This window comes from Sturnira hondurensis, unplaced genomic scaffold, assembly GCF_014824575.4.
Source record: "Sturnira hondurensis isolate 20B ecotype Veracruz unplaced genomic scaffold, ASM1482457v3 Scaffold0006829, whole genome shotgun sequence".
In the NCBI taxonomy this organism is placed as follows: domain Eukaryota; kingdom Metazoa; phylum Chordata; class Mammalia; order Chiroptera; family Phyllostomidae; genus Sturnira; species Sturnira hondurensis.
Window position 1 is genome coordinate 577,033 of NW_028079460.1, and position 26,364 is coordinate 603,396.

General features: G+C 57.1%; 3 protein-coding genes across 10 annotated transcripts; all 3 read right to left on the reverse strand.

Moving 5' to 3' along the window:
- Window positions 1–456: 456 nt before the first annotated feature.
- On the reverse strand, window positions 457–5,189 carry EFNA4 (ephrin A4). 3 transcript variants are annotated; one of them, XM_037050610.1, is made up of 4 exons: window positions 4,648–5,187; window positions 2,073–2,368; window positions 1,596–1,664; window positions 457–1,008 (listed from the first exon to the last, which is right to left on the reverse strand). In XM_037050610.1, the coding sequence occupies exons 1-4, from the start codon at window positions 4,758–4,760 to the stop codon at window positions 959–961; spliced, it is 528 nt and encodes a 175-aa protein (XP_036906505.1). In that variant the 5' UTR covers window positions 4,761–5,187; the 3' UTR covers window positions 457–958. The 3 variants fall into 3 exon arrangements, with proteins under 3 accessions (XP_036906505.1, XP_036906503.1, XP_036906504.1); XM_037050608.1 differs by having other exon boundaries at window positions 457–1,173; window positions 4,648–5,184; XM_037050609.1 differs by lacking the exon at window positions 457–1,008 and adding an exon at window positions 1,182–1,452 and having other exon boundaries at window positions 4,648–5,189.
- Window positions 5,190–5,935: 746 nt separating this feature from the next.
- On the reverse strand, window positions 5,936–16,081 carry ADAM15 (ADAM metallopeptidase domain 15). 6 transcript variants are annotated; one of them, XM_037050604.1, is made up of 23 exons: window positions 15,840–16,081; window positions 14,585–14,688; window positions 13,846–13,922; window positions 13,368–13,446; window positions 13,114–13,190; window positions 12,830–13,022; window positions 12,025–12,090; window positions 11,875–11,943; window positions 11,630–11,799; window positions 11,409–11,493; window positions 10,824–10,972; window positions 10,564–10,738; window positions 10,228–10,320; window positions 9,800–10,104; window positions 9,519–9,714; window positions 9,186–9,263; window positions 8,684–8,756; window positions 8,292–8,430; window positions 7,848–7,917; window positions 7,202–7,273; window positions 6,731–6,802; window positions 6,351–6,475; window positions 5,936–6,255 (listed from the first exon to the last, which is right to left on the reverse strand). In XM_037050604.1, the coding sequence occupies exons 1-23, from the start codon at window positions 15,916–15,918 to the stop codon at window positions 6,213–6,215; spliced, it is 2,589 nt and encodes an 862-aa protein (XP_036906499.1). In that variant the 5' UTR covers window positions 15,919–16,081; the 3' UTR covers window positions 5,936–6,212. The 6 variants fall into 6 exon arrangements, 5 of the variants coding, with proteins under 5 accessions (XP_036906499.1, XP_036906498.1, XP_036906501.1 ...); XM_037050603.1 differs by having other exon boundaries at window positions 7,202–7,276; XR_005067176.1 differs by lacking the exon at window positions 5,936–6,255 and adding an exon at window positions 7,056–7,126 and having other exon boundaries at window positions 6,456–6,475; window positions 7,202–7,276.
- Window positions 16,082–16,418: 337 nt separating this feature from the next.
- Window positions 16,419–26,009, reverse strand: DCST1 (DC-STAMP domain containing 1). The gene is made up of 13 exons (XM_037050752.1): window positions 25,766–26,009; window positions 25,299–25,438; window positions 24,309–24,525; window positions 24,065–24,208; window positions 23,414–23,535; window positions 22,820–22,977; window positions 20,676–20,775; window positions 20,452–20,547; window positions 20,205–20,331; window positions 19,740–19,856; window positions 19,119–19,261; window positions 18,864–18,977; window positions 16,419–16,730 (listed from the first exon to the last, which is right to left on the reverse strand). Exons 1-13 carry the CDS (start codon window positions 26,007–26,009, stop codon window positions 16,479–16,481), a joined length of 1,974 nt encoding a protein of 657 aa, XP_036906647.1. The 3' UTR covers window positions 16,419–16,478.
- Between the last annotated feature and the right edge of the window lie 355 nt (window positions 26,010–26,364).

Sequence of the window (26,364 nt, forward strand, 5' to 3'; positions counted from 1 at the left end):
CGCCTCCCACCCTCATGTAAAAGCAAAGAACAAAGAGGCCGCTGGGGATGGAGGCTTTGATCTGACCCCACCTTCCCGGTTCTAGGCCAGGCACCGCCCAGACTGCCCTTGGGAGGGGGAGGGACGCCCAACTCTCAGGGACCCAGACACCCTGAAACCCAGGTGCTGTCTTTCTAGTAGCCTTGCCTGTGCTACCACAGTTCGGGCAGTGCCCCAGAGGGGTGGGCTGTCAGGAGCACCCGCCCCCTCCTCAGCACAGGAAGCCAGCTAGGGAGGTGGGAGAAGCTGCCAGGCTCCACAGCTGCTGCTGGCACCCACCCCACACTGCCCAGAGGGGTGCCCACTGAGGCCTGGTGCGTGGATGGCCTGGGCACAGCTAGCACGGAGGTCAGGCCAAGTCAAGCTGAGAGCAGAGGCTGCAGGGAGTTCCCAGTGGCAGGGAAGGAGCCAGAGGTTGAGGACAGCAACAAAAAGATGGGTGGTTTATTGAGGGTTTGGTCCAGACACTTATAAAAATACAAACTGTTATGGAACTCAGCCTCATGGCAAGTCTCTGTCTTCACAGAAGACAAGTGAGTGACCCCCTGGGAGGGAAAGGTGCCGTCCCAGGGAAGGGGCCCACAGGGCACTGGGCACAGATGGCAGGCCTGGGCTGCTTCCTTGACCTGGTCCTGCAATCCACCTGTCCCAGGTTTTTGGCCTTGGTCCCCAGCAGGCTCAAGGATTCAATCCCAACAAATGCCAGTATTCCTGGGAGATGCGATAAGGCCATCAAAACAGCTGTTGGAGATTCTGTGTTTATCCTGCCTTGTCTTTAGATGCCCAGGGCTGTCTGCAGCTCCCCTGTAGTTCCTCTTCGGCCTGGGATGAGGGGGCCAGCACCTGCAAGGGTCACCTCAGACCCTCTGACTTCCCCCATCACTCCTCCATCTTGTCTGTCTGCCTTGGCACTCCCAGCTCAGGTGGCAGGGGCTCCTCCTCCAGGGTGTCCTGGGAGGGCTCTGGTTCCTGGGGTGGTGGGAAGGGTCCCCTTGGCTCAGAGAACTCGCAGAAGACGAAGAATTGGAAGCAGCAGCAGCAGCAAGAGACAGAGGGGGCTGGGAGTGCCCCCACCTTGCCACCCTGAAGTGCCACTCTCTCCGGGGCTCCCAACAGGATGGGCTGACTCTGATTCTGTGAGGAGGAGGGGTAGCACCAGTGTGTCCTCCATCCCAGCAGCCTCCTTTCGCTCTGCCCATCATTAGCTGTTCTAGCCTATTCTCCAGGGTCTCTCAGACCAGCCACTCCCTTCCTGTAATCTACCACCTCATCCCCTGTAAGCTCCAACTTCTAAGTTTCCCCCCAATTGCCAATACACATCACCAGTTCAGCAAAAGCCATCAAGGGCCTTGACTCTGAAGATGCTGTTCTGTTGGCCCAGCACGACAGGCTTCAGTGTAAAGCTCCCACAGGCTCAATGGGGAGAAAAGAGGCCACAGCTTATTAACCCTGTCTGGACCCCTCTGAGTCTGATGCTCTCAGATTCTCCCACACCTCCCCTCAACCCCAAAGACCCCTGGCCAGAAGGGTTGCTCCCTGTTCCCCAACCCACTTACTGCTCTCCTTGCAGCAGACAGACACCTGGAGCCTCAAGCACTGGCCAGGACTCCCGGGAGTTGGCACCGCTGTGTGGTGGGAGGAAACAGCACAGGCTAGTTTGCAGATTCTGTTTCAGACCCTCCCAGCTTTTCTTCTCTCCAGTTCCTGGGAAAGCTTTTCCTTTTTCCCGGGCCCCATTCACGTGCAAGGGCCCATCCTCGGCCCCTCCTCATGCCCCTCATCGCCTTTCCCAGGACCTCTTCCTCCTCTGCACAGACTCACTCTAGATGCCCCTTCTTCAGTGCTGGACTCAGGGCCCCTGCAATCCCTCTCGCTGACCACAGCCCCTCCCCCTTCCCAGGTCTGGCCTTCATTCCCAGTCCCATCCTTCCCCCTCACCTCAGGCTCTCTACCTGGACTGGTGGCACAGCCAGGCACCCCATTCCCGTCCTCATCTCCCCCAAGAGGTGACCGGTGTGCCCTTCTCCACTCACAGATGTAGTAGTAGGTCTCTCCAGGCAAAAACTCGAAGCCAAGGGAGAAGGGTGTGAAACGCTGAATCTTCTCTGAGAATTTAACAGGGCCAAAGGGAGCAAAGGGGAGGGAGCACTCCCAGCGCTTGAAGGCACCCACCCCCTGTGCCTGGCAGGTCTCATAGCCCGACCAGTCCACCATGTATAAAGCAAATGTCTCAGGGCCCTCGGGGGGCCCTGGACCCTCATAGTGTGGGCAGAAGATGTCCAGGTAGTCGTTGAGGCCCAGCTCCACCACGGCGTCTCCTCGAAGCAGCCTGCAGGCACAAGGTAGGTGTGGGCTGAGGGGGTTGTGGCAGGGTACATGTGGGGCACACAGGTCAGAGATGCTCCTTCCCAAGGGTCTCTGCCCACCTCTCTCCTGCCCTCTGGACAGGGAACATCTCAGCAAGTCCTGAGGTATTCAGACTGACAACTCTTGAGAGACAGAGTGCAAGAAACGGATGAGGCAACAGATTGACAGGTTCAGAGAGGTTAAGGAATCGCCCACAACCACATGGCTCAAATGTGAGAAGGCCTCTCTCCATGCCCTGCCTTTGCGTTGGAACTGCCACCTAGCTCTTTGGCCCTAGTGCCCAACCAGGTCCTGGCACAGCACCTGTGCCAGGTAAATGTTAGGTGAATGGCCGCTGTGAAGAAGCTGGGGCAGAGGCGAGGGACAGAGATCTAGGCCCACAGGGCAGTCACAGAGGCAGAGGTGGAGACTGGGGAACAGGAGATGCACAGAGAGGAGACCACCCTCCAGACCTCAATCCAATGCTGAAAAGAATGTCAGTGAGGGAGTGGATGGTGGGTGCTCTGCCCACTTTTTTGCCAGAACAAAGTCCCAGAAGTGGAGGGGAGCCCCCTCTACATATCACCCAATCTTCAGCTTCCTCAGGACGCCCCTATGTCTCGGGACCTGCCTCAGGGAACCAGTACAGGTGGGAAGGACTGGGGCAGACTGCCCTGCACAGCATCAAATACAGCAGAGACCACACTCGCCCCCTCCCCATACACACACACACACACACACACACACACACACACAACCCAGCTCGACCTGGGCAAGGCCTCCAGCTGTCCCCAGTGGGTGGTCCAAGGGGCACCAGTATCAGGAGTTCTGGTTAGAAATGCACATTCCTGGGCTCAGCTCAGACCTACTAGAACACAAGAAACCTTTGTATACTTTCTTTCACCGCATCCTCAGTGCCTGGAAAAGTGTTCTCGGACAAGGACAGGGCTCAATAAATATGTGTGGATTGAATGAATGAACCAGAAACCTCGGAGTTGGGGGCTAGAAACCTGAATTTTTAACAAGTTCCCCACGTGATTCAGAGGCGCTGGTCTGGAACGGAGAGAGAGGAATTCTGAGTCAGAAGTCAACAATGGCTCTTATCATATGGTACTGGTATTGTAATGACCTGCCCCTCGGACTGGTCTGCCCTCCTCCCCAGGGGGTCTTTGGGCTCCCAGAGGGCAGAGTCTAGGTTTTCGAATCTCTGATCTCCAGCACCCTAGAACAGGTCCCGGTGGGTGCACAGTATGCTCNGAATGAGCCAGAAACCTCGGAGTTGGGGGCTAGAAACCTGAATTTTTAACAAGTTCCCCACGTGATTCAGAGGCACTGGTCTGGAACGGAGAGAGAGGAATTCTGAGTCAGAAGTCAACAATGGCTCTTATCATATGGTACTGGTATTGTAATGACCTGCCCCTCGGACTGGTCTGCCCTCCTCCCCAAGGGGTCTTTGGGCTCCCAGAGGGCAGAGTCTAGGTTTTCGAATCTCTGATCTCCAGCACCCTAGAACAGGTCCCGGTGGGTGCACAGTATGCTCTTAGTGAGTGAATAAATGCCAAGTCAGGTTGTCTCAAGTAGAAAATTAGAAAGGAAAACAGACGGAGACAGTAGAGAGAGACAGGGGGAACTGGGGAGGTGGGTGGAAGCTGTTAGGGAGGTCAAAGACTTGGCCAAAGGTTATTGAGCTAGAAGGGCCGAGGCCAAACTAGAGACAAATAGAAGGAGATAATGACCGAGATGGAAACAGAGATGCCAGATGAGAGATCAGGAGACAGTGAGTGCCAGAGGGGAGGCAGGCAAGCCGGAGAGTAACCCGCGCTCCTTCTGGAGAGGAAAGTCCCCTTGCTCGCTCTCAAGTCCGCCCGCCTCCCTCAAGCTGGAGGGAGGCTGAGGGTCACCAGGAGAGAAGAGAGGGGGCGGGGCTCAGAGCAAGCAGGCCAAGGCCCCTCAGCTCCCGGCTCTAAGAGGCTACCTACCATACTTGGGGCTGAGGTCCTCTGAGCGTCCCCCGACACGTGCGGGTTGGGGGGAGACCCAGGGCACGCCTCGCCCCTCCCCCCTCCCCGCCGACTCAAACAAAGGAGCCCTGGAGTGCAGCCGGCCGGGTGCCCGCGGCACCCAGCACAGAGCGGGAGTCTCAGAGAGAGAGAGAGAGAGAGAGAGAGGGGGAGGGAGGGAGAGGGAGAGAGTCGGAGGACGCGCGCCAAGCCCGGGAGTGCACAGGCCCCGCTGGCTGCTGGCCGGGTTCGGCCGGGCTACCTGGGGTTACTGGAGTTCCAGTAGAAGTCGTGACGGAGGCCAGAGCTCCCTTTCAGAGGGGAGCCGAGGAGCGCGACCCAGAGGACAGTCCGCAGCAGGGGCAGCAGCCGCATCGCCCCCGCGGTTCAGTCTGGTCTGGTTCGGCCCGGCCCACTTCGCCGTGGCCGCGAAAAAGGTACAAAGTAGAGGAGAGGGGGTGCGGGGTAAGGGGGTGGGGTGGGGAAACTCATCGACCACGCCCCTGGTTAACTTTTCGCCAATAGGAGTGCGTCTCCGCCTTTCCACTCCAGCACCAGCTCTTGTTAACCCCATGTGAGCGGTTACTAGTGCCTGGTTAGCCGGGCTCCTACAGAGACTGGACAGGGTTGGGAGGAGCCGGGAGGGACGTCTTGCTTATCCATGACGGTTTTTAAAGAGGTTGTATCTTTAGGGTCTGCATTAGTACACTGTAGACGGTGTTATTAGAAGTGTGGAAGATTTTAATAGGAGCACAGGCCCTTTGCCCAGAAAGAGTAAAGTAAGGCCTGGGAAAGGACCCACGAAGTCTGTCCAGCCACCTTAGCGCATCACCCTGGGTGATGCCTCTAGAGGCATCACCTCTAGAGACAGCGCTGGGGGAAGGGACAGACCGCCTCGTGGAGCACTCCTCCTCCCCACTTCCCCTTCCCCCACTGAGCCTGCAGTGGTGAGCTCGAAGCCCACCTTGGGGTTTGGCTCCTGTCCCTTTCCGCCCCACACCTCCATTCTGGGCTGGGGGCCCACGCAGCGCCAGCCTTGAAGACGAAATAATGAGGTGGTTGCGGCTTGTACAAAGCACCTTTGTTCCCGAGCCCTCAGGTGGGGGCGGGGGAGGAGGCAGGTGCCTGGCCTTGAGATCGTGGGAGCTGCCGCCAGACTCCGCCCCTGCTCTGGGGCTCTGAGAATACCAGCCAGATCCACTTTACCCAGACACCAGTCAGAGGGTGGGGACCGCGGGTAAAACAACTTGGCCGGTTTGTCGAATGGTCAGCCTAAGCGTTGGGGCGAGGGCTGGGTGACGGGATGGCAACAGGCAAACGACTCCCTTTGGTACTGGATTGCACAGAGAGCTATTCCAGGCTGGGTAGAGACAAACCACGAGCATCCGAGCATCCGAGCATCCAACGATCCCGGGGACAGAAACTGCTCCTGTGTGGGACTCTCGTTCTCCTTATTCTGTGTTCATCTGAGGGGGCAGCGTCCCCTGCCGGCCAGATGAGCTGCAGCAAAAGCAACCCAACCTTCCCTCAGCCGACAAATGGAGGCACGCTCCGGAGATCTTTCATTTATTGTAACTGAGCAGAGAGACAGGCTGTGCACACCTCCCTCAGCTAGGTCCAGTGCCCAGCGCTCCCTAACCCCCAGCTGCAACTGCATGGGCGGTCCCCAGGGTGATGCTCAGCAGCTTGTGGAGGTGACTTGAGACGACTGCTCCTTCGTGTCCAGGCGCTGGCTCCTTCCATCGTTGCCGAGTGTGTGTGGGTGTATTCCATGAAACCTGTCCATGCCTCTTTAAGTCCTGGAGGCAGGCAGAACCTCAGGAGAGTTCAGAGGTAGAGGGAGGTCACCCCTGGTGGCGGTGGTGCAGGCCTGGGGTGCCAGAAGCAGAGAATAAGAGGTGAGAAATCCCCTTTTCCCAGACCACTCCTCCCACCCACCCATTCTCAGCGCCTTTCCTTGCCCACCTGGAGGGGACCACTAGGGGTAGGTTTCCAGCTCCCAGATCAGGCAGGTCACTTGAAGGGCACCAGCCCTGGGGGTTGGCAGGCAGTGGCTTCCTCGGGGGTGGGGGCTTGGCAGGCCCCTGAGACTAAGAGAGAAGGTAGGAGGCCAGCTTGGGAGAGGGTGTCATGTTGGCCACCCCGGATGCACTGGTGCTGGGGAACACCAGTTTGTGTGGGGGCAGCCCCAGAGGTTACCTTTTTTCCCCCAACAAACCTGTCGCCATTAGAGATGCCACCAGGGTATGTGCCCTCAAATACAGAGAGGGCATCTCGTCATGGCCACTACCACAACAGCCCTGGGTGGTGGAAGAGGCTGTGACCTCCTCTCCCCCCACTGTTACCTTCGGGTGCCTCACCATCGGGTCAGCAGGCAGAGGGCGTGTGGGGGGATTAGGTCGGTCAGCCAGCTCAGCCTGAACAGAGAGAAGGGCAGTGGCTGTGAGAGCACAGAGGGGGGCAGTGGGCATGCAGGGGTTCTCCCGAGGGGTTCAGTCAACATGCAAAATCAGCCAGAGGACAGGAGAATGGGGACATGTGCACAGAGCTTGGGTGCATGCCAGCAGATGTCAAGGGGGAGGAAGGAGTGGGTCTCTGTGGTGTCCCTAGCCCACTGCAGTCCCGCCACTGACCACCAGATGGTGGTAGAAACCAAGGCAGGAGGCTCACCCTTTGCTGCTTCTGGGGCTCATAGTGTCTGAAGGCTGAGGGGCACCCTGGTCCCCTAATGAAGAGCATCACTGGCAGGGAACAGGGATGAGAACTGCAGTTGGGTACCAAGCCTCCCACCTGCCCTGGGCCAGACCCAGATTTACCTGGAGTCTCCTGGACACAGGGTCAGGAGGCAGTGGCCTGGAAGGGGGAACCAGGAAGCCAAGTGCACTAGCCTGCTGAGAGAGCAGGAGGAGCAAACAGGCACAGAGTGGGGTAGGGAGTAGAGAGACAGATGTGGGCAGAGAGGGGTTAGTGCCCAGGGAGAGGCAGCCAGGATCCCAGGGGCAGTGGGGTTGTGCATGCCGTTATTCAGTGGTATGCAGAGGGGGTGAGAAGTGGTAGGGTGGGCATGGAGACCACCTTCACACACATACTCCTGTCATCAGACCCAGAGGGCTCAGAGCAGGAGCACTCACCAGCCCTCTACACATGGCAAAGTGGGACTCATCAGGTCCCCGCACGCTGAAGCCAAGGCCATTCTGGGCCCCACCCTCCCTAGTGATCCATCCAGGGACCACTGCTGGGAGCAGGGGTAGACCACCTCTCAAAGGACCAGCTTGGCCAGCTCAAAGAGCTCAGTGGACCCTCCTCTAGGTGACTGCCCCTCCTCACTCCAGGCTGGCCTTTTGACTCTTGGGTAATGTGAGTCTTTCTCTCAGTCTAGAGTCTCCAATACCCCCACCCCAAAGCCCAGGCTAGATGTCTGGCCAAGGTGGGACCCTCTCTTCTCTGGCATCTGGGACTCACCTTGGCACCCGGCATCAGCAGGGCCCCCTGTGGGGGTTCTGGGTGTTCTTGGGGACCAGACTGGGCTGCTCTGAACATGGAGAAAGACAGGGAGGGAGAGGGCCCAGCTTCAGTCCATATTCCTCACCTACACGCCACCCTTGAGTGGGGTTAACCCTTTGCAGCTCCTTGCAGAGAAGCATGCGTGGAGTTTAGGTCCGACTGGGTGTGGAGGGGAAGTAGATCAGCCCAAGGGCCCCAGTTCCCCAGCACATGGACCCTAGCACCCCAGGTTACCCATTCAGGGCGTGAGGTGAAGAGTTCCAAGGCATGTGGAGGGAAAGGGGGTGTGTGTGGTGTGGCCCAAGGGGCTTGGGGTCAGAACCAGGTGGTAGGGGCTGCTCAGGGGATGGGGGCAGGGCTCAAGAGAGGTGTGGAGGGAGCTGGTAGCAAGGAGGCTGGTACCTGTATTGGCAGCTGGGTCCCTTGAGCTGGCAGAGTCGCTGGCGTAGGCGGGCACGGTGCCAGTAGCTGGCACCAAGCAGCACCAGGATCAGCAACAACAGGAGGCTGAGGGGCAGCCCTGTGGTCAGGGAGCTGGAGGCTGCCGAGTGAAGGCATGTTTGAAGGTGGGCAGGGCTGAGAACTCCACACCCAGAAAGGCGCAGGGGGCAGGGAGTGAGATCAAGTGCACAGAGAAAGTCAGGGGGGCCAGGTGAAGGAACCCTCAGTGGAGGGGTCAGAAAATGAGGGAAAGTCAGAGTGAGGGAACCCTCAGTGGAGGGGTCAGAAAATGAGGGGGTGAAAACATAAGCCACTTGGCCCTCCCAGCTGCCCCTGCCCCCAGGCTGCGCTACCTCTGACCCGGGCGCTGCAGTCGGGGGGTGCCCAGCCCTCCTCACAGCGGCAGTGCCTACTGCTGTCACAGACCTAGGAGGTACAGGTTGAGCAATGAGGGGCTCTGTACTCTGAGGCCATGTTTCCCTGTCCCCTGCTTTTCCAGATGTCAGATACGCACAAATGGCAGGTATGCGGGACAATGGGCACAGCACTCTGGGAGCCCTCACCCACGCTGGAGGGAATCAGATCAAACCACCACTTCGACTGCCTCCTATATGCTGGACACTGGGTGGAAGCTTTCATACTCATCGCATGTACCTCAGGAGGTGGGTACTATTGCTATGGCCATTGGACGGGTGAGGACACTGAGCTCAGAGAGGTTAATAACCTGTCCCAGGCCACCCAGCTAGGCAGTACTAGAGCAAGGATTAGAACTAGGGATGTCTGTTTCCAAAGGCCGTTACCCTTTTCCTCCCTCGAGGCTCCCCGCTCCCCTTCCACCTCTCCACACCACCTCACCCCATGCCCATGACATTTGCTTCGACACTCCTGTGCTCCCAGGAGATCCACAGGCTGGCACCGACGGTCAATGCACACCTGCCCAATGAGAAGAAGAGCAAAGATCATGTTCTTGCAGAGCTTATTAGCACTGGAGGCCAACACTGAAGCCACAGCCTGCTTTTACAGATGGGAAACCAAGGCACATAGGACAGCAGGACTTCACTTGATCACATGAATCTGAACTCCCCTCGGAGTCTGTGCCTTTTACACTGGTGGACTGTGAGACCAGGACACTGCTCACCAGGTCCAGATACCCCTCCCAACCTGGTCTCATTCACCCAGGTTGCTCACCAGGCCAGGGCCACAGGCTGTGCCGGGTAGAGTCAGGAGGGGCTGGGCCACATCATTGCCCAGGTCCAGGTGTACCCAGCTGCAATTCAGCTGAGTCCCGTTGACTTCTAGTGTCTCCCAGTGAAAATCCTGGGCTGAGCCCAGCAGAGGCTGAGTCATGCCCCCCTGACACTGGAGCTGCCCGCAAATGGCATCTCTAGGGTGAGGGAGGAGGCACAGGGTCAGTGAGATTGGGGCCACGTTTCCCACAAACCCAGGGGAGTAGACACTTCCTAACTCACCTAGGGTCGCAGGACACATAGCTGCCAGTAGGGCTGCGCCCACAGTTCCCAAAGGCATCCCCCCGAGTATTGGCAGTGAGGAGGCAGAGTGGTGCGGCAGGCCGGGCCCCAGGTCCCCAGAGAGCCTGGCACTGTTGGGCATAGGAGGCACAGCGCCCTTGCATGCACACAGCCTGTCCACCAGCACACGGCTCGCCGTCCCCCAGACTGATGTCAGGAGGGCACTTGGAGCTGTCTCCTGAGCAGAACTCGGGCAAGTCACAGTCACCTCTTGCTGGACGGCACTGCCAGCCGGCCGGGCGCAGCTGTGGAGAGTGAGCAAACTTCAGTGCTGAGCAAATGCAGCCAGGCCCTGAGAGTCAGAATGACCCTTTCCACCCTGGCGCCTGGCAGGTGAGCTCTAGGAGTCCAGTCCAGTCTGTGCCCACCTGGCAATTTTGACAACAGGGTCCATCTGATGTACACTGTGCTCCTGGTCTCAGCTGGCAGGTGATGGAATCACAGCAGGGATCCGTGCAGTCCTGTGGGCCAGGGCACAGCAGGCCAAGCATCAGAGCAGGCGGCCTGAGAGCCTACCGCCCAGAGCCTGAACCTGAAAGGACAGCCAGAGCAAGTGAAAGCTAGGGCCCAAAAACCCATGTGCAGTCCCTGAAGACAGGGAGGTGGGAGAGGGATGAAAGGGCCCTTCAGAAATGGAGAGGGCCTCCGGAGTCTTGGAGAGGGCACAGAAGTAAGTGGGGCAAGGCTTTGGGAGAGGGGCTCACGTCTGGGAAGCCACAGTTGTGCTGCTTGCTCTGCCCCAAAATCTTATTTCCACAGACGGTAGCCATGGAGGGCAGGCGGGGCAGCTGTTCAAAGAGGCAGCTGCCCATCCCATCCAAGAGGGCCTTCTCCAGGGCCTGTCGGCTGCAGTTGCTGAAGTTCAGGCCTGGCAGGAAGCTGGGGAGGGCAGCACGGAAGGCCGGGGCTGTACACCACTGCCTGCCCCCTGCCCATCCACCCTCCACATCCTGCAGTCACTCACTCTGTGGAGGCCTCCATGATGCAGCTCTTGGATGGGGCTGGGCCTGGACAGGGGCAGCTGTTCCCAGGTGAGTCGTGGTCCAAGCCCAAGCTGTGGCCCAACTCATGGGCTATGGAGGAGGCAACTCCCAGGATGCTTATGGAGTGGTCCTGTGGGAAAGGGTATCCTGGGTCCAGCACCAGCCTAACTGCTCCTGTGCTCTCTTCATCTGACCTCTCGGGCATTCAGTAGTCACCACCTCCCTCCTTCGTAGGAAGAGAGGCCAGGCCTGGGTGGCAGAAAACCTGGGTTCTAGCTCAGCTGTTTCCCCTCCCTCGCTGTGTGGCCCAGGGAGGTCACCTCTGTTCTTCGGGCCTCAGATGCCGCCCCCCAAAATGGGAAGACCTCCTAGGTGAAGATTGTACACTGAAGAGTGGGCCGTCAGTGAGGGCACCCTGACAGCACAGGCCACAGCACGCACCCCTGCCCTTTATACCCGCAACTCGGGTTTCGGTGGGTAACTTGTAGGGGTTTTCAGTCCATAAATGGTGCCGCAGCTGGGCAGATCTTCACTGGGAATGGGGAAGAGACCTGGAAATAGCTCACCATGTTTACACCTCCTGAGAAGTCAGGAGAGCAGATGGAGTTCTGAATGGCCATGCCCACCATGCGCCCAGAGAATGAAGTAGCTCTGTGGGATTGAGAGGTCAAGGTCAAGGCCAAAAGCAGGAGGGCCAGAGCTTCAAGGCCTCAGGTAGGGAGCTGGGCTGTGAAATTGGCCAGGCCAGGGCAGAGCTGACCCCACTGACTGAGCCTGGGGGTCTTACGTCACCAGCTGGGCACTATCATGGGGCAAACGAGGCAGTAAGCTGGCCCGGCGCCAGTGGAGGAAGTTGTGTAGCGTGAGACCTGGGTCTCGGCTTATCTCTATCAGGTCGTGTCGGGTCCACGCCTCCAGGCCCACCAGCACCACTCGTACGTTCAGGGGCTGGAAGAACTGAAAAAGAGCTGGGGCTCAGGAGAGAAGTTCCCCTAGTTGGGGGGGAAGGATGCCGCCCTGCCCAACACTGACTGTGTCCAGGAGTAAGGCCACTTCCAGTGTGCGGTTTAGCAGCTGCTGGTGGTCTGGGTACCTCTGGACCTGTGGGTTAAGAGAGGAGACCATGGAGGGTCGCAGGGCACTCAGGGTCGGGGCAGGGCACGCTGAGGCCAGCAAGCTCACCTCTGAATGATCAGCCACAATCACTAGCTCAATAATCTTGGTTTCTGTCACCACATCCCGCCTCCACTGTGGACAAGAAAGGAGAGCTTCAGGCATACTGGCTGCTCACACTGACCGCAGCTGAGTAGGGCTGACCAAGCTGTGTCCACTCCCACCTGGTGTGGTCTAACAGAGGAGAGTGAAGAGTCCCTTTTACAGAGGGACCACCGAGCCTGAGAGGCCAGGGACTTGCCCAAGGCAGACCAAGAAGTAGGCTGGGAAGTGGGGAGTAGAGCCCCACTTTTCTGGCTCCAGACACAGAGCTTTTTCCAAATTAAAAAAATAATAATAGCCAAGACCATCAAATACTTACCATGTGCCAGGCCCAGTTCTAAGTACTTTACATATATATTGAGTTATTTAATCTTCATAGCAACCCTATAAGGTAAGTAGCTTTATTATTCCCTATTTTACAAATTAGAAAATTCAGTTTTTATTGCTTTAGGATTGGTAACTATGTATTTTCTAGATCCAAGTGAGCTCTCTGCATATGGGAGCATAAGACTTGAGGGGTTTGAGTCTAGTACCTACAACTAAATCCTGGATATACCAGGTATGAGTTGAACGGCCTTGGGCAAATCACTTAACCTGTCTCACTAAAATAGAGCCCCCAACAGCACCCCCCTCCCCGGGCTGCAGGCAGAGTGGAGGAGCTAATGTCCCAAAGTGCCCGGCACACGGAGACCTCTCCACTAGCAGGAGCTACTAGCACCTGAACGAACAGCCCAGAGGGCCCTGGGGCTGGCCTCCTGCCACTCCTCCTTACCCGACGAATGTGAGGCTGTCCCAGGGGGCGCCCTGCTGAAGCCCAAGTGGGCGCAGGTTCACGCCAGCTTAGGGCGCAGGCGTGTCCTGGCAGGAGGAGGTCTTGGATCCGGGAGATAATGGGAGGACCCTGAAGGTCCCCAGACCTCAGCTCCAGGGTATAGCCTTTCTCTGGGGACAGGATCACCAAGCCCCTAGGGAAAGATGAAGGAAGTCAAACAACTTTTCAGCTCCATTTTCATAACCTGCCATTCTCTCTACCTTCGTGGACTCCACCCCCTGTACCTGAGCCCGGAGCAGATGCAGACGGAGACCCAGGAGTCTGCATGGCCCTGCACTCCTCCCTGGTAGCAGCAGCTCTCCTGCAGCACAGAGAGATAGTGCCAGCTTGCAGAGCAGGCCAGGGTTTCAGCCTAGGAGACTCATCTGTCGGTTAAGATGTGCAGCTTCCTCCGAAGTCTCCCAAGGAAGGCACCCTTCAGTTGCCCCATCCCTCCTTCCCTCAGGCCAGAAACAGGGTGCAAGAGAGCCCAACTCACCAGATTGTGTCCCTCACTGACTACCCGGGTGCCATCAGGTTGGTACCACACCAGGGTTGGCTGGCCTGGGACTAGCTCCCTGTGGAGTGAAGACAGAGGAGGGCGGTATCAGCCATCTCCCAGAGTGGTGCAGTGCCAGCCCAAGGCCTGAAGATGACAGAGGGGTAGCTGGGTGCCAGGCAATACCCCAACTTTTCTGCTTCCCACTGAGTCAGCAGAGTGCAGTGGTCGGGCCACAGACTCTGCCAGGTTGTCTGGGTTCCAACCGGGCTTTCACCACACACTAGCTGTGTGACCTTGGGCAAGTCTAACTTCTATTGCTTTGCCTTCTTTACATAGAAAACAAGGACCATAAGAATACATAATTGTACCTACTTATGAGGATTAAATGAATTCAAGCACTTAGTACATAACACATGGTAGATGCTATGGATGTTGTTAGCTGTGTTATCGTCATTATTGCCATCACTTCCATTACCTATTTTGTAGTAGCTCCAGGATGTGGCTCTCCCCGTCCAATTCCAACTTGATCTGCAAAGCCTCCGGCAGGCTGGTCTGTGGGCACCAGAGAGCAGGTCACCTCCCTGGCCCTGCCCGAAATTCCTATTCTTCCTGACCAGAAAATGTTAGGCCCTTAGGAGAGTACCAATGATGAGATCACTGGTGGGGAGGGGGTGTCCCAAGGGAAGGGGCCAGGAAGGCCTGCGTGGCCTGGGGCATTGTTCTGGGGGGTTGTGCAGGGAGGTCAAGGAAGGTACCTTGAGCCGCCCCCTTCTCGGCTTCCTGCCCAGAGAGGAAGCATCGTGGAGGACCAAGTGCAGGCCCCAGCCCTTCCTCTGACTCAGCTTTAGAATTGGGGATAAGTGGGAGGGCATTTGATGAGGTCCTGATTCTCCATCTAAGTCCCCCCTCCCCCCGCCACACACTGAGAAAAACTAGCAAATGAGACCAAGAAAGCAAGTTTGGCCTCAATTTCCCAGTAGCCTGAATGGGTGGGGTGGCTCTGAGGTAGACAGATGTGTAGGAAGGTGGGAGGGAGATAAGTGAAGCCAGGTGCTGGGGTATGGTGGGGTAGGCAGCCAACCCTGAGGTGGCAGTGCCACAGTGAGGGTCACTCGCCTGCTCTTCAGGCAACCTTTGTCTTGAGAGACCTGATTGGATGAGGTGGCAGGGTGGTGGGACTGTACTTCTCTATCTCAGGGGAGAGGGAGGCTCACCTGAAGCACCTCCGCTAGGCTGAGTGTGAGATTGTTCTGAAGGATCTGGGGCTGCAAGGGCCCACCTAGGGCTCTCTCTGGAATTGCCTTCTCCTTGGTGCCACCTGCAAGGTCCCCAGAACACTCCAAGAGAGTGCAGAGGGACTCAGCCCCTCTGACCCTCCTGGTTCCCAGCACATCAAGCCCCTTCTCTTCCCGAAGGACTCCCGCATTGCATGCTGGGACTCAAAGGAGAACACTCGGGGCTTCTCCCTAATAGTGTGCTTTCATCACACCAACCCATCCCAAAAGCCCAGAGAGAGTTATTCAGCAATCCCAGCCTGTGGCCCCTCCCTACTGCCCTCAGACCAATCCCAGGTTCTCACAGGGGCCCTCCTCCCTGCCCACTCCCACCCCATTTTCCCCCTCCCAGAAAAGCCCCCTTGGGGACTGGGGGAAGCCTCTTGGCTGGGTGCCCACTCACCCTCCCCTTTCCTCACAACGGAGATGCTAGAAACGCCCATTTCTGGGTGGGGAGTGCAAACACCCCCTCCCTAAACACCACTGGTGCCCAGTCAGGCACACCCATTCCCCACAGCCTCCGCTTCCTCCCTGTGTCCCTTCCCCCTAGCCGCCCCCCCACAATGGCCCTCTCTCCTCCGGACACTCCACCCTCGCCTGCCCTCTCAACGCCGCCCCCCCACCCCCGCGGCCCCGCAGCCACCCAAGACAGCAGCTGGAAGTGAAAGTTCTAAGGTGGAGTTGGTGTCCCAGCCTCTTTCCTGGCCAATTCTCCCCTCTCTTGGCTCCTCCTGGGCCCCGCTCCAGCTCAGCCAGGTTTCTGGTGGCATCAGCACTGCAGTGACGGGTGCCTGGGCGCTCAGGCCTAGGAGGAAGTGCCGGGGAGAATCCTCTTCGCCAAATCCTACGAGCGTGTACACTCGGCACCCTGGCACCGGCTGAAATGGTCAGCTAGGCCCCAAAGGAGCGAGATGCCAGTCCTGGGGAGCAGCGACCCTCTCCTACGAGCCTGAGGGACCCGCCTGGTACCACAGCCTGAAAGTGTCCGCGGGGACCGTGCGGAGGATGACTCTCCTTTCCTCTTCACTCCATCATCCAGTCACGGGGCCCTCGGCCCAGGACAGAAGACCAGGGCCAGCCCCACTCTGGCTGCGGTCTCGCAGGGTCTCCTTCTGACCTCAGTACCCCAATGCCTCCTGACTTCCCTACGCCTCTTTCCAGTGCTCCCTCGGCCTACACCCCAGACGGAACTCACCTGTATCTGGAAGCGGCAGGAAGGGCAGAGGGCTGCCCGCGCCCAGGAGCCCCAAGGCCCAGAGCAGAGCTAGCCGCATGACAGCGGCGCCCCGGGCAGCCGAGAGTAGCAGGTGCCGGGCTGCGCACGGAGGAGCGGAGGCTCGCAGGTCTGCCTCTCGCACTCAGAGGGGCAGCGCAGCCGCCAGGCCCCGCCCCGTCCCCCTTGTATGGGTCCCAAGCTAGGCCCTTCTCCGCGGCTCCACCCTGGGAGAGGCCCCGCCCCCGTCGTGCTCAGGGTGCTAAAGAAGGCGGGACCTAACCCGGGACTCCAGCTCCTCCCGCTCCGCTCTGCACAGCGGCTTTCCTGCTACTGTGCAGAGTGGGAACCTTGGCCCGGTCAGACCGCCTTCGGAATCGCATCTCCACCTGGCCTCTTGTCCGGACCTCTTCCGAGCTGCTTTACCGCCCTCCTGCCTCTAGTACGCCGCCCGTCCCTGCGGCGATGAGGCTGGCCAGTTCTCCGGACTGCCTGCCAGTCAGCGCCCGGCTCACACCCCGCTCGGGTAACAGACCGTCTTCCAAGCGCAGGCCGCAGGAGTGTACATAGAGTTTTATTAAATAGGAAGAAGTGAGGTGGAAGAACGAGTAGAATGCCCCTTTACTCTGCGTAGGTAGCGTCATCGTTGCTGTCGCTGCAGGCGGAGGAAGAGAGTTCTTCTCGTGGGGTGCAGACCGGGCACCGCTGCCGCATATCGTCCCAGCACGACCTGCAGTACACAGCCTCGCAGTCCGGAGTGAGACACACGTAGGACTCCCGAGTCTCCGGTGCCTGGCATACCACGCAGCGCCGGCGCAGCCAGGGGCGCAAAAGAGGGCAGCGGCGGTGCAGGATGTCTGCCAGGTGGCGGCGCTGTTGGAAGGCGAGGATTTAGAGTTCCTCGGGAAGAGAGGGCAAGAAAAGGGGCGCGAAGGATACCGGACAGCGCTTCGTGTCTGAAGACCCAAGGCTTGTTAACGCTCTCACGTTGAAGGAAGCAGATCTTACAGAGCTTCCCTCCCCCCACTCCATGATGGACAGTGGGAGGATGCAGCCTGGACTCTCCCAGCTAGTAACAGCAACAACCATCGTTGCACTTTCCTGTAAATCATCTTATTCACAGTGGGGCTGAGAAGTGAGCAGGGGAGATAAGACCACCACTATTGTGTTCCGCACTGTCCTGGTTAAGTGACTTTTTCAAAGGCACACAGTAAACAATCAAACCTGGCTGGACCCAGGTACTCTGATTCCAAATCACAAGCCTGGTGCATTACGCTTCCCCTCTCTCCACACATTTGCCCCGAAATTCTCCACAGACTGCCTCATCAGGCAACTCTTTGCTCAGAAAACTCCCGGAGCCCACTGCCTGCCGGACAAAGGCAGAATTCCTGGGCTTGGCTTTCATAGCCTTCCACAGTCTGGTCCCTTTCTTGCCTCTGATCCAGCTTACCCCTCCCTAACCTTTACACCTGTGCCTGTGGCCCCCTAGGCTAGCCCAGGCACTCGACATTCTCTTTGTTTGAAGTCTAAGTCTTTGCAAATTCTGTTCCCTCAGCTTGGAAAGAATGCCCTTCACATTTGAAACTGTGTATCAAAGTCCAGTTTACTTCAGGACCAGGTTGTGGAATCATAGTAGGCTCATTTCCCCCCTCAGATAACTGTTCAGTCCCTATTGTGTGTCAGGGGTGGAGGATCTGGGCACTGGAGGAAAAAGTTAAGCAAACAATCTCATTATTATGAGCTTGGTTAGAGTGATTAAATGAGAATAGCTGCTACTCATTATTTTAAAAATAATGTTGGGCCCTGGCTGGTGTGGCTCAGTGGATTGAGTACTAGGTGTGACGTGAAAGGTCGCAGGTTCAATTCCCAGTCAGGGTACATGCCTCAGTTGCAGCCGGGTCCCCCCAGCTGGGGGTGTGCAAGAGGAAACTGATCGATGTATCTCTCGTACATCAATGTTTTTCTTCCTCTCTTTCTCCCTTCCCCTCTCTCTAAGAATAAATTAAATATTTTTAAAATAAAGAATAATGTTGGGCCCTGTACTAAGAAACTAATTAAATTAACTCAATTTAAACAATAACCATATTAGGCAGATATTGTTGTTATTAACATCTTCTGTTTTTCAGGCAAGAAAGTGGATCGTTGGGGAGGGAACCACTTGCCTGGAGTCACACGACGGTAACTAACACATGAATGGAACTTGCTTTGTGCCTGCACCACGACAGCAAAACTCATTTAATCCTTCCAACAATCAAATGGAGTAGTTAACTCCATTTTACAGAAGGGACAAACCAAGGCACAGCATTTTAAAAAGGGCTCACGATCACACTCCTTGTTGTAGTAACAAGGCAAGGAACCAAGATTTAAACCCAGGCCCCGTGGCACCGGAGCCCTACACCCGACCATCAGGCTGTCACTAATCTCTATGAGCAGGCCCTTCACAACTGTCTAGCCTCCCCATTCTTCAGAGGTAAAAAGCAGGCCCAGTGAGGGCTAAGGCCAAGGTCACACAGCTTAACGAGGGAGTGTGGACTACAACCTGGCTCTTGCAACTGCATACCCTTTCCACGTACCATGTGCCCCTTCACGAGGTCTCCCCGACTCCCAGCCCACCTGCCTCCCTCCCCCACTTCGGAATTACACTGATCGCCTGGTCTGCCGCCCTCTCAGGAGAAACCGAGGCTTTGCCTTGGGTCCCTTCTTTCTGATAAATGCCTCTCGCTTCCCTTTGACCAGACTGTATCGAATCTGATCCCCCCTTTCTGCCTGCTTCCTGGTGGCCCACTCAGTCTCTCAGGCTGGACTGACTCCTGAGGTGTGGAGATGGACACACAGCCCTGACTCTCAGAGCCGGACGACTGGGGCCCTTGGCGTGAATCATGTCAGAACTCCCTGGGCTTCGGCAGGCCCGAGGCCCTGGTGGGGCTGGGAGCACTGACGGCAGGTGCCCTTTGCCCACAGGTCTCAGACCCAGCAGGAGCCACAGGAGCACAGGCCTGGACTTACTGGAGCCCTCTGCTGCCACGCTTGCCTCATTATGGCTGCCCTTCTCAGCTTGGTGAAGGCTGCTCTTTTCCTCAGGAGCTCATTGTAGAGGAACAGGACCCGCTTCTTCTCTCGCTGGGGCCAGGGAGACAGGGGTCAATGACAGTGACAGGGCTGAGGGGAGAGCATCGTGTGGGGAGCTGCATTCGGGCTGGTGTGTATGTGTGAGCTCTGCCTGTAGGGGTGGAGAGGTCAGGGGAGGAGGGGAGGGCGCACCTTGGGGAAGTAGAAGGCTGCGATGACCCTCCGGAGCCTGTAGCCGAAAGCCTGGAGCAGGCAGAGACACACTAGCAGGCCAATGGGTAGTCCAGTCCTCAAATAGGCTTGGGCATTCAGGCATGTGGGCTGAGGCAGACAGGCTGCGGGTGAGGGGAGACCTGTCAGGTCTGGCCAGAACTGGCTGAGGGACAAGGCAGCCCTGGTTGAGGTCCCCATCCCAGTGAGAGTGCAGGTTAGGTCTCCGATGTCCTACTCTACTCCCACTCCCCTTCCCCGCTGAAGAGCTGTGTCATCCAAACTGTAGCCATTAGGCCCATGTGGCTATTTGCTCAACACAGCACAAATGCAGAATGTTTCTGTCACAGTCGAAAGCACTGTTGACAGCCCTGCTCTGGAGGGCTGGGACCCGCTGGCCCTGAGGCCCCACCCCAGACTCCTCTGGCCCATCTGTCACCCTCTAACTCTTCCCTCAGGACCTGACATTTCGTGCTCTGATTGCCCAACCCAAACAGGCGCCCCCCATCTCACCACACCCAGGTCTAGCCCCACAACCCCGGGCCTTGGAAAGAACCTTGCCCTCAGCCTTCAGTTCCTCCGGCCCCAAAGCTCAGCACTCACGCATGTTGTTCGATTCCACCATCGTCTCCGAGGAGGTGTTCAGGGCCCCAATGGTTTTCCGAAGGAGCCGGGCGAGCATGGAGTCTCCCTCAACTTTTACCTCCAATCTATGACTGCCTGAGGCAAGGGTTGGGGGCTGTGGGGTGGGTGGTGGGGGTAGGGAGCATGCTTGGAAAGGGTTGGAGTTAAGGGGATGGGGAGAGTTCCAGGCATACAAATACTTCTCAGCTATACCTTCCGCCCCTTCGCAGAGTACTAACTCCTTCCTATTGAAGATGTGAAAGTGGGTAGAGACCTAGGCCCCCAATAACAGCTGTCAGGTTGCGGGCCTGGGATGTGATCCTGAGGAGGATAGGGAGGGGCTGAGACCCAGAAGGAAGGGACAAAATTGGAAGAATTGGGGTGGGATGGCTGCACAGGAGTGGGTGTTCCTCGGGGAGATGTCCCCTGGGGGCGCAGGCTCACTGCGGAAGGAGTACTGCAGAAAGGAGTGGTGGCGGATGGTGTCGAAGGTGGAGTAGAGAGCCCAGTCCAGTCCACACAGCACTACCAGCAGCAGCAGAACAGGCATTGTCTCCATTAGCTCCCTTATCTGCCCAGGAACGGGAGAGGTGGAGCATGACAACGCCACCTGCCTGGCACAGTGTCCTCTCCGATGCCTTTGCCTTTCCCTCAGACCCGCACCTGTGGCTGCTTCCCCTGCCGTCCTTACCACATTTCTCATTTCTGAGGCCTGGATAGTGGGGTCATAGGGGAAGATGACGGTTTTCCTCTCAGCTTTGCGAAGAGGCAACAGTGTCTGTTTGCCCTGGAAAAAAATGTCCACACTGTGAGGAACAGCAAAGGCCCTCTCCCCTTTCTGCTCTGCCCTCCTGGAGCCTGAAGCCACCTGGGGCACACAGCAGAGCCCCTCTGGGCAGGGCTGCGCCCACTCACCAGTTTCTTCCTGCGGTCATCAATCTGACAGAAGTAGGTGCTGATGTAGATGTTGTCAAAGCGAATGTCCCTGTTATAGCAGTCCATGTAGGAGAAGGACCTGTGCATCAGGATGTCTCCATCTCTTTCCAGTTCTCTGGACCCGCACCCCAACCTGGGCTTCCTTAAGGCCTATCATTCAACCGACCGACCAGCCGCTACTGAGCAACATCTACGTCCTAAGAGAAGGCTCTGCCCTGCTCTCCATCAGCCCACAGTCCAGTGAATCATCTTCATGGTTAAGACATAATAGAGGTGAGGAGGAGATGTGGTAGGGGCTCAGCCTGTCCGAAAGGGAGGGGCATGCAAGTGCCCGTGGGTGCACCGGAAGTAGGGGAAGGTTCCCCAGGGATGGACCTTGCAGGACGAATATCAGGCAGAGGAACAGCAGGAGCAAAGGCACGGAGAGGGGGACACCTCCACGGCTGCAGGAGTCGCCTGACCCACGGTGACTCCCACATTCACCCCTTGAGTCCCTCGGCCGAGCCTGTGAAACATCTCCTAGGTGCCCTTTCAGGAAAAACTCGTCCCACCACAGTCTCCCATCCCTCCTGCACAGCCTCCAGCCCAGCAGTGTTTTTGTGTGTGTGCGCGCCGGTGCGTGTGTGACTCTCCTCTCTGTGTATTGCAAGGTCCCACATAATGCTTCAGTTTCCTGCAGAGAAAATGTTAATTGTTGAATGTGTGTTTGAAACTACGAAATTAGCTTAAATAATCTCTGTAAACTGTGAAACATAACTTCCAATGCTATTGGTTCTGGAACCTTGTGAAAATCCATACATCTTTCTCTTTAAGGTAGAAATAACTATCAATGCAAACAAAGATTGTGAGCGCCCCCTTGTGGAGTGACCTACTGCTAATGTGCAAAGGCCTCCGGTGCCTGGGCTCTGCCCTCAGGCCAATGCTGCCCTTTCATTGAGTGACCTCACCAGCATTGAAAGGCTGGAAGTGCCTTTTGACCGTGTGCCTCCTTTCTTCCCTCTTTAAGCTATCTCTGAGACCTCCTACACCTTTCCCTTCCTCCGCCCCTTCTCAGGCCAACCTCCTGCCTTGCCCCACTCCAGCCAGCCTCCCTAACCTCTGACACACCTTGGGCTCCTGCCTCCAGTCTGCCCCAGTCCATCCTGAAACTGAGCCCAGGGCTTCCCAGACTGTCCTGGTCATGCCCACTCCAGCCTAGTCCTCTGCCCTCCACACCCCACAGATGCCAGGATCCTTGCCCAAGAGAACATGGGTTCCTTTCTCCCTGAGACCATGGTTCCCCAATTGCAGACTTTTGAAGACCATTTATGGTTCTTGCAGGGGCACCCCCTTCACTCCCACACCTGTCCCACAGTCCTTGAATCATCTTTGTTTTGCAGATGCCTCTCTTGCCTGCCCTTGACCATGAGCTTCTTGAGGGCGGGAATATGGCTCCTTCGTCTTTCTCTTTCCACAGGCTCACATATAGCTACTCACTGGCAGTCCCTCTAGGCCCCACAGACAAGGGCAGCCAGAGCAGGAGCCCCTGTGGCTGTCCCTGCCCAGCTCCTGCCCGGCCTCTGCCCAGCCTCTTCCATCTCTGGCATTTGGGGGTGGAAACAGGAAACAGAGGGTCCAGAGGTCAGCAGGGGACAGAGAGCAAGGCCCAGGGCTGCCCGGCTGGACGCCAGGCTGGGTGGGGTTGAGGACTTTGGTCCAAATGGAGAGAAAGTAGCTGCCAACACAGCAGGCGGGAGAAAATGAAAGCAGAATTGGATGATAAAAATGGCACAAAGTCAGAACCAAGGGGAATATGAAGGGCAAGAAAAAAATCAAAAGTCAAAGCAAAATGTAGAAAAGTCAGCTTTGGGATAAAGGCGGGAAGTAGGTAGATAAATGAAGACGATCGTCCTTTTAAGGTGGCAGTAACATGAGTAATGTTTCTTCTCACAAAATGCCCACGTTTCCTTTAACTTTATGTAAACAACAAACCCAGCTTTGCAAAAGGCAAAGTTAAAGGCACAAGAACATCACCATTCAGAGTTGGAGGTGGGCTCTGATGGGCCATTCTTACAGCTTCCCTCAGGGCAGGGCTCCTATCCAGAGCAGAGGAAGGGGTTTTTGGGGTGGGGCTCAGGGCTCACGCATGGAGGATGAGCAGGAAGGTGAAGGAGAGCAGCAGGTGCAGTGTCCCCAGGGCCCGCTCCAGCTTGGCCTCCTGGCCTCTCACATAGTCCTGTACCTCGGTGCTCACGTGTTCCCAGCCGGGGCTGAGGCCCAGCAGCCCAGCCTGCTTCTCTTCCTGTTGGAGGGCACAGGTGCAGGCCCAGCCTGCTGCAGCCTCACAGGTCCAGACCCAGCCCCTCTGTGGCATCTCTCCCCGGTACCCGACTCATGTCGTGTCTGGCTTGTTGCAGGGCCTGTGGGAACTGCCACTTCCTGCTGTTCGACAGCCTACTTCACATAGTCTTGCTCCCCTGCACCTACGTGAGCTGACAGCATCCCCCACCTGGCTGACCATTCTATTCCAAAGTCGAGTCCGCGCACACCGTAGGCCCCGGGCCCACTGTTCCTCTCCCCACCACTCCGTACCAACACCAGTGCCGTTCCCCGACTTGCTCCCTTCCCTCATACCCGGTAACCTTTCCTGTGCCCCCTCACTTGCCCTTCCACAGACCCTATGCCCTGTCCCCTCCTTCCCCTCCCTATCCCCCCTCCCACGTGCCCCTGCCTCCTACCTTAAGGTCAATAGTGGCTGAAAATTCCCCATTCAGGCCATTAACAGACTGGTTGACAGAGTCGTAAGTCTGCCCAAAGTTGCCTTCCACTGGGATGCGACTGCGACACCAAACCTCCATCACTGGTGGGCAGTGGAGTCAGGTCAGGGGCCGCCTCCCTGGGCCCAGCCTCCAGGCCTCCCTTCCTGCCTTTTGCCTCTCTGCCCGTGACTTCCTGCCAACTGGGTCTACCCTCTCCACTTTCCGTGAATTCTCTTTCCCAGGAACAAGGCCTGACTCCCCCCATTTTCACCTGTCTATAACCATACCAAATATCAATAAAGATAGTCGATATTCATACAGCAACTCCTTCGTGTGCCAGCTCTGTTACCTCCTTCACATGTGTTATCTCCTTAGATCCTCAAAAACCCTGGACGGGATAATCACTGTTGTTATGCTCATCTTTCAGAGGAGGGGACAGAGCTCTGAGCTTGGCTGTAACTTACTCTAGGTCCCAAAGCCCATCAGTGGAGGGGCGGCTCTGAGTCTGCTGTGTCCTCAGCACCTAAAGCCTCCCTTACTGGTTGCTTCTAGCCCTACACCTACCCAATGCACCCCAAGGACTTAACTCCCTAGACCCAGGGCTCCCCACCCTCCTGCCACTGTGCTGACCCTTGGCAATGCCACAGAAGAACTTGAACTTCATAGGCAGGCAGAGCAAGTGGTTGAGGAGAGGGATCCGGATACGTTGCATGCACTGTTCGTGCTTTTTGTCAAACCAGCGGCGACAGCTGAGTATGGCTCGGTTCACTATGTCTGCAGAGAGGGGCAAGGCTGTCTGAGGCGCCCACAACCTGACCTGGAGCCCTGGCCCCACGGCCTGCCCCACCTGGCCCAACCCGAAGACATGACTCACTGGAGCAACGCAGCTTGGTCTTCAGTTCATACATCTTCTGGGTGGAGAGGTGCTGTCTGGAAGCCATGGCTCGGTGGGTCCCCACACCTTGGGATGTCTCCTCCAAGCCTGTGGCATCCTCAGGAGTGTAGCCAGTATTGCTATTCACCTGGGCGTCCAGGTCCTCAAAGAAGTTGGAGACGTTTTGAGCCTCAGCTCTCAGTGTCTTTTTGCTGCCCTGGGGGTAGAGGGGGAGGGTGGAAAAGGGTCAGGGGTGGGAGCTTAGAGTTCCCGCTGCCCCACAGCCTTTCCTTTGGTCCATTAGCCAAGCTCTGGGCTCTTGCCTCAGGTCTAGAGGTGCTGAGGCCCTGAGACAGCCCCTCACCTCAAATTCCCCACTGTTTGTAATTCCTGGGAGCCCTCTCCTCCCTGCAGTGGCTGGGCTATGCTAACCTCCCAGGCTCCCAGCTCCTTCTCAGGTCTCCCAGCCCAGATTCCTGCGAGTCAGGTCCTTGGACTTCATCCCACATTCCTGATTGATCAGACCACTGTTCCACCCCAAAGTCCCTGTCTCCCAAGCACCTCAGCCCCTCTCTCCAGCTCAACTCTCCAATCCTCCCAAGCCCCCAGTTTTCAACACTCCATTTTCTAAGCCCCTGGTCTTCAAATCTTCAGAATCCTCAAGGCCAAGGCCCCCAGTTTTCTGACACTGTAGTTCAGCTGCCCAAAGAACCTCCTCCCTAAACTTGCAAACTTAAATTTCCAAACTTCCCCTTAGTTGTTTGGAAATGTCTGTGAGGTGTGTCCCAATGACTGGGGCAGAGGCTCTCCTGGCATTTAGTGCCCAGGGACCAAGGCACGTACTGCAATGCTTGGGGACAGTCCTCCAAAAACGCTAATAGTAACCCCACTGGGAAAGCGTCAATTCAGGGTCACAGCTCCCAGTTCAAGTCATCTAGGCCCCTTGGGAAGGGGGACCCTTAGGCAGGTCTGTCCACATAGGGTCCTGACCAGCAGGTCCTTGAACACTGTGCGCAGAGGGGCTGTGGAGACGCGCCAGGCCGCGCGGGTGTTGTTGATCTGCAGTTCCACAGTGCAGCCCAGCGATGCTACCACCTCATTGAGGTTGTGCCGCAGGTTGGCCACTGGTCCTGGGGGGAAGATGCCCTGATGAGTCATTTCCCTTTAGAGCTAAATAACTTTCCTAAGCCCACCCCTAGTCCCCACTCTGCATGCAGTGACTGCCTTCTAGAACTGTTTATGATGGGCCCAGAAGCCTGTGGGAGGTCATGTCATTCAACCCCCGATTTCTTCACCTGTGCAAACTAAGGAGGCCCGGAGAGGAGGATGCACAGTGAGTTGGAGCAGCTGAGATTAGATTCCCACCCTTTCTCCTTCTCCAGGCCTGGCTCTGGCTGGGTGTCCTCCCCAGGGTCACTGCTTCAGTAGCACTAACTGGTACCCAGGGGCACACTCACCTTCGTAGATGGCAGCCAAGGCATATCCCAACACAAAGAGCCTACCCTCTTTGCCCAGCATCTTGGGTATGAGCAGGAGGCTGGCACAACGGATATGAGGGGAGGTGCCCCAGCCCACGGCCCCAAAGCCTGTCAGGAGAGTCCGGGAGGTGGAGAGGCAGAGTGAGGAAGTCAACTTGTCTACCAGGTTTACCAGGGCACCCCCTGCCCAGCTTCCTTCCAGGGCGACCACCATACTGCTCATGTCCCCTTTGACACTCGCTCTGTGAGGCCTTCCAGGCTACTCATTCATTCACTCATCCGACGGTCATTTACAGACTTCTGCTGCATGCCCATCTCTAGAAGGGCTTGGAGGGGTGGCTAGAAATGGAGAAGCCAGGGTGGGTGACTGACTTTGTGTGTGTACGTGTGCACATGTGTTTGTGTTCATGTTAGGGAAGGGGCCAATAGTTCCCATGTCCAGGCTGGACTCGCACTGACAGCCCGGTGGTGTGGGAACAGAGAGAACAAGGAACAAACTCTGGAAACAGGCACTAGCACTCTGACCGGTCAGGAGCGAGGTCAGGGCCACCTCAGTGTCTCCCGTGTGCTGACACCTG

What these genes read in the sequence shown, in the direction of transcription:
- DCST1 (XM_037050752.1), bottom strand. Translation starts at nt 26,009, where the DNA reads ATGAGCAGTATGGTGGTCGCCCTGGAAGGAAGCTGGGCAGGGGGTGCC. An exon ending in CAGTGTTCAAGGACCTGCTG is followed by an intron (nt 24,526 to 25,298) that starts GTCAGGACCCTA and finishes CTCTACCCCCAG; the next exon opens with GGCAGCAAAAAGACACTGAG. An exon ending in CAGCCACTATTGACCTTAAG is followed by an intron (nt 22,978 to 23,413) that starts GTAGGAGGCAGG and finishes GCCCTCCAACAG; the next exon opens with GAAGAGAAGCAGGCTGGGCT.
- EFNA4 (XM_037050608.1), bottom strand. Translation starts at nt 4,760, where the DNA reads ATGCGGCTGCTGCCCCTGCTGCGGACTGTCCTCTGGGTCGCGCTCCTC. An exon ending in TGGAACTCCAGTAACCCCAG is followed by an intron (nt 2,369 to 4,647) that starts GTAGCCCGGCCG and finishes TTGTGCCTGCAG; the next exon opens with GCTGCTTCGAGGAGACGCCG. An exon ending in TGTCTGCTGCAAGGAGAGCA is followed by an intron (nt 1,174 to 1,595) that starts GTAAGTGGGTTG and finishes TCCTCCTCACAG; the next exon opens with AATCAGAGTCAGCCCATCCT.
- ADAM15 (XM_037050603.1), bottom strand. Translation starts at nt 15,918, where the DNA reads ATGCGGCTAGCTCTGCTCTGGGCCTTGGGGCTCCTGGGCGCGGGCAGC. An exon ending in TTGTGGCTGATCATTCAGAG is followed by an intron (nt 11,944 to 12,024) that starts GTGAGCTTGCTG and finishes CTTAACCCACAG; the next exon opens with GTCCAGAGGTACCCAGACCA. An exon ending in TGCTGATGCCGGGTGCCAAG is followed by an intron (nt 7,277 to 7,847) that starts GTGAGTCCCAGA and finishes CTGCTCTCTCAG; the next exon opens with CAGGCTAGTGCACTTGGCTT.